The sequence below is a fragment of the Ictalurus furcatus genome, chromosome 9, assembly GCF_023375685.1.
Source record: "Ictalurus furcatus strain D&B chromosome 9, Billie_1.0, whole genome shotgun sequence".
Lineage (NCBI taxonomy): Eukaryota > Metazoa > Chordata > Actinopteri > Siluriformes > Ictaluridae > Ictalurus > Ictalurus furcatus.
The window spans coordinates 26,361,971-26,371,970 of record NC_071263.1 but is presented as its reverse complement, the minus strand read 5'-3'; the positions used below and the strand labels follow the sequence as shown (position 1 = coordinate 26,371,970).

General features: G+C 41.9%; 2 protein-coding genes across 5 annotated transcripts in view; one reads left to right on the top strand and one right to left on the bottom strand.

Moving 5' to 3' along the window:
- The window catches only part of wdpcp (WD repeat containing planar cell polarity effector), an 83,647-nt gene extending 77,333 nt beyond the window's left edge, over positions 1 to 6,314 (top strand). For all 4 annotated transcript variants that reach the window (XR_008386752.1, XM_053632676.1, XM_053632675.1 and 1 more), the window contains 3 exons: positions 2,041 to 2,132; positions 2,738 to 2,766; positions 5,370 to 6,314. Coding sequence is in view for 3 of the 4 variants with exons in the window: in XM_053632676.1 (XP_053488651.1) it covers positions 2,041 to 2,132; positions 2,738 to 2,766; positions 5,370 to 5,420 (172 nt within the window). In the remaining variant the exon portion in view is untranslated. The remainder of the gene's footprint in view (positions 1 to 2,040; positions 2,133 to 2,737; positions 2,767 to 5,369) is intronic.
- LOC128612459 (octapeptide-repeat protein T2-like) overlaps positions 1 to 10,000 on the bottom strand; it is a 32,450-nt gene that overhangs the window by 19,522 nt on the left and 2,928 nt on the right. The gene's annotated exons all lie outside the window — the stretch shown is intronic.

Sequence of the window (10,000 nt, the reverse complement as noted above, 5' to 3'; positions counted from 1 at the left end):
TGACCTACTGAGTTCTGGCACAGAGGGAAAGTAAGCAAGAGAGAAAATAAGAGGAGAGAGAGGGCAGTATGAAAGAATTCCCACATGCTCAGGCAAAGACTCTCCACACAGTCTTGTATTACTGTCTTTTTGAGGTAATATTTACTTATGTATTGCTGCGGCTAATCCTATGCTATACTATCCTATCCTTCTTTTTTTTTTTTAAACCAAAAATAACATTACTATACTTTCTCTGTGCACCGAGTAATTGAAGAAAACAACTACTCTAGATCTGTAGCAGATCCTCTATTACAGTTGATCCTGACCTGCATTTATGTAAATTATTTAACTTAAGGCACCTCATCGTACCGTTTTTACTAGTGGAGAGCCCTCCTTTTGTTACTCTGCTTCCAGACTGGGGAACACTGTACCACTTGGCATGAAGAAGTCCGGCTCAGTACACTTTTATTAACAGCATTTGAACGTGTATCTTTTTAATTTGGCTGAAAGTACTTCCTGTGTTTTGGTATTTATAGATTAATTAATATTTTTATTTCGTTCTTTTCAAATTCCTTGACTGTATATACACCGATCAGCCATAACATTAAAACCACCTTCCTTCTTGTTTGTCCATCGACGTCGATGAGGACCACACAGTGTCATCGGTTTAAGTGGGAGTGGGTTCGGAGATGGCTGATTGGTCCAATCCGAGCCCGGAATTGACGGTTGCAGTGGGGACATGGAAGATCAGACTGCCGACCTGGTGAAGAGGAGATACCGGCTTTGGACTTGCGAAGACGACGTTTCTCTGCAGCATAACGCAATCTCTCTTTTGCTCGTAGGCATGAACTTGTCTGCGCCACGCCGAGCGATCACCGGCGATGCTCTCCCGGTTTTCAGGATCTATGTTACAGTTCTTGAGAGAGGCCTTGAGGGTATCTTTGAATCTCTTCTTTTGACCCCTAAGAGATCGCTTGCCGTGATGTAGTTCACCATAAAACAACGTCTTGGGTAATCGTTCGTCGGACATGTGCACAACAAGGCCAGCCCATCTGAGTTATGCTTTGCAAAGCATGGTGTGGATGACTACGCTCCCCACACACATTAATGAACCTTGGGTGCACATGACCCTGTCGCTGGTTCACCGGTTGTCCTTCCTTGGACCACTTTTGTTAGGTACTAACCACTGCATAGCAGGAACACCCCACAAGACCTGCTGTTTTGGAGATGTTCCGACCCAGACGTCTAGCCATCATAATCTGGCCCTTGTCAGTCAAAGTCGATCCTTACACTTGCCCATTTTTCCTGCTTCCAACACGTCAACTTTGAGAACTGACCGTTCACCTGCTGCCTAATATATCCCACCCCTTGACAGGTGCCACGGTAATGAGATAATCAATGTTATTCATGTCACCTGTCTGTGGTTTTAATCTTATGCCTGATCGTTGTATAAAAAATTATATTATATTCAATCTTTATTTCGTGATAGTAATATCGCTACTCATATTTTCTATTACATTACTTTTTTTTTTTTAAATCATTTCATTTTTGCTACTTGCTTGTAAAGCACTTTGAGCTACTGTGTGTATGAAAAATTACAGACAACGACCTTGCCAAAAGGCCTTATTTTCAGTCGCACCACGCGTTCCTTGAGCTTTTTTTATATAAAAGAATCGCCTGCCTTTTCCTCCTCCCAGTTTAGCTCTTGCTAGTTCCCACTTGTGGCGAGTCTCCACCGAGCCAGAAGGATGCAAACTAACATACGCTTCCTCCGTACCTATCTTACATTTACGCATCGCTCTAAATGTCAGTGGAGAGAGTACTTCACATCCTGAGAGAAAGGTCAATCGTGATTCCTCACACTCCGAGGCAGCCAGGACCTGAACACGTGAATGGCTGACAACAGCACTAACAACCGCTTAAACACCAATCGGGAGTCTGCTTACTTCAGTATTACAGGAAAATGAATATTAAACAGATATCATCCATATGTAAAATAAATAGCATTATGATTCTGAACAAATAAACCAGATTGATAAACCAGTCTCTCCATCTTTCTAGAGTTGACTCTAAGGGAAAGATGGATAGGGAGATGGAAGAAGACCTCGCTGAGACACCGGTAAATCCTGCCGCCTGGCCCTGGACTCAAACAGGTGTGTGTTTATGCTTGCGTGTGTACGTTGCATTGTTTGAGTATCGTGTCTGTCTGCTATAGTTTTATGCCCGTGATCCCGTGCGGTACTCACACTGATGCACTCCCATTATAGCCATTAATAACTCCACTGAACGTTCTGAATATGAATTCAGCCCCCATGTTCCCTTTTTTCTAAAATTTGTTCGACTTGGCTGCCTTCTCTCAAGTTCAATTGTAGTTAACTAGTCATCCCAGAACTCCAATGTTTTATTCTTTTCACGTCTGCATAATAATTATACTTTTCTTCCCCCAAATACATATTTATTGGACAATGCTGACTGCAGGCTATTACAGACATTTGCATCAGCTTTCTAATGCCAGCGTAATCTTGAATGTTAATGACGGCGGCGAGTATAGTTTTAACATAACGCTACAGTAACGGCTCCCGGAGAGTACTATACACACACACGTGTGTGTGACGAGGTATACAGAGATGTATACTGTATAACTATATTTGCTCAGCTAATTTCCTGTGTGTGTAACGTGAGAATAAACTCCTCAGACTGGTAAGACCTAGCAAGACCTACGTTAACTGACACGTCTGTGATGTTTCTTCTTCTGTAGAATTCACGCTCATCGACCACAGCGATCAGGTATGGCTTTATGACGTACACACGTCTCTTCCTGACTCTGTTGTAATGTTTTTGGGTACTTGTTCAAAATTGGCACCAATAGGAACTACTGTTACTTCGGGGTGGGGAGATATTCTCTATTGATGATAACAACAAATCTTTCCCAAACTGCTGCTTAGTGGTTAGTATGTTCGCCTCACACGTACAGGATTGGGGGTTCGATTCCCACCGTGGCCCTGTGTGTGCAGAGTTTGCATGTTCTCCCCGTGCTGCGGGGGTTTCCTCCGGGTACTCCGCTTCCCTTCCCCCAGTCCAAAGACATGCACGGTAGGCTGATTGGCGTGTCTAAAGTGTCCGTAGTGTATGAATGGGTGTGTGAGTGTGTATGTGATTATGCCCTGCGATGGACTGGCACCCTGTCCAGGGTGTACCCCGCCTTGTGCCCGATGCTCCCTGGGATAGGCTCCAGGTTCCCCGTGACCCTGAAAAGGATAAAGCGGTAGAAGATGGATGGATGGAACTTTTAGAGGAATCATTCAAATTGAATTGAATTGTTTACTTAGTGCTGTCCTGAATAAGATATTTCACATAGCAGATGTTTACATATAGTCTGAAATGAACCAGTTTAAACAAACTGGCTAACCGTGAATGAAATGAACTGACCGATAGAGCGTCTGTCTAAGGAGGAGAGAGAGATCTGACCTCACACCACCCTGATTGATAGATACATCTTTCACACTGTGGGTCCCACATGCCCGTCGGTGCCACGGTTTATAAAGTACAATCCGATCCCATTCCGGCTGCATCCATTTTAAGAATGGTTGCCATGGCAAGTTCAGAGCCTCTCTGCAACACCTGCAGAGGCGTACACGGTTTTCATACACTGCAAGGTCATTATCATTCTCAAGCAGAATCTTCTGGAGACTGCTGTAGACGTCCTAACCTTGCGCACCTCTGATGAGGAACGGATAGGATGAGCCTGGGGTCAGCTGAGCCATGTTTGCCACCAGGTCATCAATTAGCCCAGGTTGTTACTGGGATTTTTGTTAGGTTTATCAGTCTTCACCGGACATGGGTGTTTGAGATTAGCAAACGGTTTAGGCTGTGGCATTTGGATCAGATTCAACGTTTAATCAGGTCTAAATATGCCAGCCAGGCATTCCGTGTCAGGACCAGCATTGTCATGCAGTCAGCTCAAGGGATGTTCCAGCTCAGATACTGCACATATCTGGTCTTCAGCTTCCAGGGGATTCAGACGCTAGCTGCACAAGCACACATCTTGCAGGTATTGAGTGTGTGGTATCGTGAGGGGAAAACCACCCAATCATTCTATACTGATATAATCACCAGTTGGTCAGACGCTGGGAGATGTGGAATACTCTGACCAAATAATGTCTCTGTAGGACGAATGAATCGTGAATGGAAAGAAAAACGCAACTCCACCGCAGAATTGCGAGTCAGTTCATTTTGGAATCCAGTTCATTTAGCCATGTTCGGTAGTTAAAGAGCTCGGTATGGTAAAAGAACACCACTCAAGTACACTAGTGGCACGCAGTCACACTCTTGCAGGTCGGGGAGAAGTGAAATGCTCGCAACTCAGTGATACTGACGAGGAAGAACACAAGTAAGGAGAGATGAGGATGAGTGCAACTTCTGAGGCAACATAGTGCATGATGGATAATAAAGTTGGCAACAACTTGAAGCTAGCAGATCGCTCCATATGGTGAATGCTCTGCACTTATATAGCGCTTTTTTAACCTTAACAGCTTTACACTGGTTCTCATTCACACACACGCACACCAATGGCGCTAACTTACCATCAGGAGCAACTCTTGCCCAAGGACACTTCGGCATGTGGAGTCACGTGGGCCGGGAATCGAACCGCCAACACTACGATTAGTGAACAACCCGCTCTACCACCTGATCCGCAAATCTAATCCAACCTGAATACAAAGATGGTTGTATTGTGGCATACATGTGTATGCGCACAAGAAGATATCTAGGTGACTCACCTTCCTTGGCAGTTCGGATGGTTGAAAGAGCTCCAAGTTCTGCCAGGTTCTCTCTGAGGTGATTCTTGTTTTTAATCGTGTGTTGAAAATCCATCTACATAGATATTCCCTGTACATCGGAGTGCTCAGTTCAGTTTCGTATCCATTATCCATTCAGGTGATGCGACTCAAATACGCAGAATTGAACACAGTATGGGACTATATTAAACTTAATTGTGGAAAAGAACTGTATTTGAAGCATGTTTGTTAGCTTGGTATCAGTCATGGAACTATGGTTTATCCAGGTGCATGCTGGGCTAATTTAATGTTGTTTCGTGTTGGGTGATTCATTACATCAGGTAATATAAAAAATCTGAGGAAAAAAATGCAGAGCAAAAACAAACAATGTAGAATATTTACTTAGCCTTTAAATGATTATGAGACTGAAACTAAGTGTGTGAAATAAAATCGGCTACTTTTCTACATGTAGATTTGCCAAATTTACATTATAAGGCATATAATGCATAAATAGTAATTAGGCCTTATATGTCTCAGGATATTTAGTTTGAATCGTGTATAGGATTGTTCATTAACACTTTTTTCTTTTCTTTTTTTTTTTTTTTTTTAATGCAGGTGTCTAAAGACTCCGGAAAGCTCAAAGTCATTCATTTCGGCTTAGTATGAACACCGAGTATGAATTTATATCATCTTACTGTGGAGCTGTTTATCAAATGCAACAGTATGATCTTGTATTTTGTAAAAAAAAACAAACAAACAAAAAAAAAAACAAAGCTCGGACCTCTCAGGAAATTGACTAGCGTTTGTACTTCAGTGTTAAATGTTCTTGAAATATTGTACAAACTAATGCAAGGTGTTTTTTTTTTTTTTTTTTTGTTAAATGGAAAATGTTAGCTTCACGTTCTTGTAGTAAATTTGAGTTCAGCGCCACAATTATTTCACAGATCTAAAAAAAAAAAAAAAAAAAATTTTTTTTAAATAATAAAATTTTGTACTGATGGTATTTTCCAGAGATTCATTACATGCATAAACATTAGAACTTTTTTTTTTCCTCTTTCTTTAATAAAAATTTTTTGTTAAAGTGTGCGCTTCTAACTGAACTGAACTGTCTTGGCCCTTTTCATGTAGTAATCATGTCTGGTTTATTTTTACTGTGCGTCAGAACATCGTTGATGTTTTTCAGCTTTTAAAATCCCAAGACTGCACATCCCTGAACTCTACACCGCTCAGACGTGCGCTTGTAATGGATTTGCCTCGATTGTGCATAAAAGCATCCATTAAATTAGCCTAATAAACGGGTAAAAGTACAGAAATTTCTCCTTGTCGTAGCTCACTGTGATGTGGCCTGTGTAGTAGGTGGTTTGGTTTTTATTCTCGCCATCTTCCATACGCGTGTACGTGAGAAAGAGATTACACGCGGGAGTTATAAAGCAGAGGACGCCAGCGTTTCACCCGTATCAGGACTGACGCTGCCTCGCTTTGCCTCAAACTTAATCTGACGGCACCCAGCCACCCGTAATCCCCCGCAGTATCGTAATCAGTTTATTCTACATTCTAAGAGGATTTCCGTGTTTTCATGAAAGAAAAATACAGGAACCGATGCTGGAAACAGATGCCGATTTGACGCGAGGCGGCCTTTCTATCGATGCCACTGGTCTGATTTCGCGTTAAATGGAAAATCGGTCCGTGGTGCGTTCTTGGAAAAGGAATTGCAACGAATCCGTTTGCAATAAACAAGTATACTAACGTTGCATGATGAGCCTGTGATCTATTAGAAATGGTACATTTGAACACGTTGACTGTTTGTTTTTAAAAAACACTCACCCCAGTTATGGATCGGCACCCTGTCCAGGGTGTACCCCGCCTTGTGCCCGATGCTCCCTGGGATAGGCTCCAGGTTCCCCGTGACCCTGAAAAGGAAAAGTGGTATAGAAGATGGATGGATGGATGGATGGATGGACTCACCCCAGTTCTCACCGTTACCTTAACCATTTCTAACTTCTCACATGGCTCGAATGAAGAGATAGCGCTGGGTATTTTCTATTCTGTACCTGATCTGAACGGGGAAACTCAACTGTACCGGAAACATCCTCCATTACAGATAAAGGAAAGCGTTTGTGAGCACATGTGCTGAATAAAGTTTATTGTACCTGGTTGTCCAACAAACAGCGGAAAGACCGATTTAGTCAATCACAGTGCACTCGGCGTTTTTTCAAGTCGTTTTTCGTCCCATCTCAATGCTTTAAAAAAAAATTTTAAGACCAAAAACAAACTAGTCATGTCAGGTATGTCTAAATTAGAGCGCACTGCGATTGATTCAATTATTCAATTCCATTAGAACCACTGAGATGACTCTAAAACGTGTAGTTCCTGAGGTGCGGAGAGTCACCCTGATGATCACTGGTAAATTTTACTTGGTAAATGGTGCACTTTTATAGCGGTTTTATCCAAAGCGCTTTACACTGTGTCTCATTCACCCATTCACTCACACACACACACCAATGGTAGCAGAGCTGCCATGCAAGGTGCTAACTTGCCATCGGGAGCAACTTGGGGTTCAGTGTCTTGCCCAAGGACACTTCGGCACGTGGAGTCACGCGGGCCGGGAATCGAACCGCCGACCCTACGATTAGTGGATGACCCGCTCTACCACCTGATCTACAGCCGCCCCTTACTTCAAGACGCCCTTGTGTTTTAGCTAGCACCACACAACACACCCCTACGGGCAATTTAGCATAGCCAGTCCAACCACAGGCATGTTTTTGTGAAGTTGGAGGAAACCAGAGAACCCAGAGGAAATCCACATAGACACGGCGAGAACTTGTAAATCTCCATCCAGACAGTAATCCGATCTCAGGATCGAATCAGAACCCTGGAGCACCGCTGCGCCACGTACTAAAAAGTGAACATTTAAACAAAAGGATTAGTAGACACTCGGCATTAACCCGTTGGTCCTCAGTCTACACACTGCAAAAATGATGAACAGATAAAGTCGAAGATCAAATGACATTCAGTACGTTTTCTAATCCCATTTTGGGCCATAAAGGTATACTATACTTCCTTTTCATCACTTCCTCATTCATTTTTAAACAGGGATTTAAATAAACATGCAAAAAAAAAAAAAAAAAGTCAGTTTGTTTGTGTGTGTGTGTGTGTGTAACCGTTCTTGTTTTCTCATGAAAGTCTTCCTGGGGCTTTTTATATCCATGTTTGCGTTCCCCGTGTTTTATTTTCATATTCAACTATTTTCACAAAGCCTTTCAGATGTCAGTCAGACTTTATTGTTGAGGGGAAGGTTTTGAAATATGAGACAGCACAAAAATAAAAGCATGAAATGTGCTGTAAAAGGCTGATTTTCAACATCGCTTAAGAACATTTCTGTCTCTCTGATGCTTTTGAGTTTGTTCTTGGGAGATGCGAGGGCTAATATTAGAAATTAAGCCTCTTTGTTACCTTCACTGCTGACGCCTCTGCCATTAATCTCTTCCCAACACACACACACCTTTAAATCTACATGTGTTCAGCTTTGTCAGGCCATTTTGTCAATTGTGTAGGAGGCTTTATATGTTTAGTATGGGTTTGCTAAAAAAAAAAAAAAAAAAAAAAAAAGACAAACAAAACATGTTTGACACAATCCTGGCACTGAGCCCTTAACGCTTTTCCCAGCGAATTTGCTATTCAGCTGCGTTCGGCTTTTATTTCAGTTTGATTACCGTGTAAGCATGCCACGTCCAAGAGAAACCTGTTCTGCTGAGGCCTGGCAGGTTAAAAGTTCACACCTAGCAAAACGTTTAGGTAGAAAGGTGTGGCGCAGTCGTCCGGTCACCTGAACCTTCCAGAATAAATGCACCAAACTGTTCAGGCCTCTATAATTAGGGCTGTTAAGAGCTGTTATGCCAGTGGTGCGATCAGATTGCAGTGTTGTCAAGTAAGAATGTTGAAGTTCCTTTGTGGGCCCTTAACCTAGACAACATCATGTTGACGTCTCTAAGCAGGTACTAATGCAAGCTGAACTCTTAATAAGAATGCAAGCAGACGTGTAGAGGAGAGAGTATAGGTACAGTCGTAGCTCTAAGTGAAAGTGTACTGTACTCACATCATATATGATATGATTAACCTTGCATTCAAGAGGGTTAATACTGGTGAAGTGGGACACGAGCTTGATCCTCTGTACATTACAAGCCAAATAAATCATAATGAAATGTACGTTTGTTAAGATGTGTAGCATCTGTCCTGATTGTCGTAGACTAAATAAATTACGAGGTTGCTATTCCTTGATTTTTGTTTTTGAAAAAGTAACTTTTAACCTTTTTTTTTTTTTAAATTAAATTAAATTAAATAAAAGCTATCCTGTTAGATTATACGACACAGTTGACCCACTTATATTTGAGATTTTTATTAAAAGAAGGACATATGTGCATAATATGTTGTAAGTTGAACTCGAATTTGAATCATCCTTGGGTAACTTGGTAAGAATGGTACCAGTTTGAACTTATTTCGAAGCTTTGCAGGGTGTGTAAGACCCACGGGTTCTTCCTGGTGCATCAGGCGGTCAGTTTCCACAGACTGTCCTGTGTGAGTAAGGTTATCATGGTATAACTTATAACCTGTACCCCACTGTCAGGACTTAAACCCCTAAACACTGCTGCTATTAATCCTCGTCGGTGCGCCCATGTTTCTCCATCCTCAGCAATTCTGTTAAAACCATGAGCACCACAATCAGCAGTTTCTCTACAGGGACACACCGGCATCTCTTCATCTCATCACTCCACCACATTTTCAGCTTATAAATCTCTCTGACAGTTTTCCGTGTGTAATTACAGTGCAGTAATATGTCCCTGAGAGTTTAATGTCCAGTTTAGCCTTGTATGAGGCGACGGCTACAGTCCTGACCACCGATTACTGTAAACACACATTATTATGACTTTTTTTTTTTGTTGTTGTTGTTGTTGTTGTTTTTCCCACCAGAAAGTCTATAAAGTTAAACCCTGTCAGAAAGAGTACTAAACTGCACATTTCCTTCACTCGACTAGTACCATAAAGAGTACATCTTTTGTAGCTTGAATACAATCTCCTCCACCTGGAAAGACGCATTCAGTGTTCTCAAAGCTATAAAAGGGCATTATGCTCCAATTGGGTCATTTTTAAAAAGGTATACTATAATCCATGTTTCAAGGTGAAAGACACATTAAAAGGTCCAAAAGATTCCTCTTTGATACACGTTGGTACCTTTATTTCTGACAGTG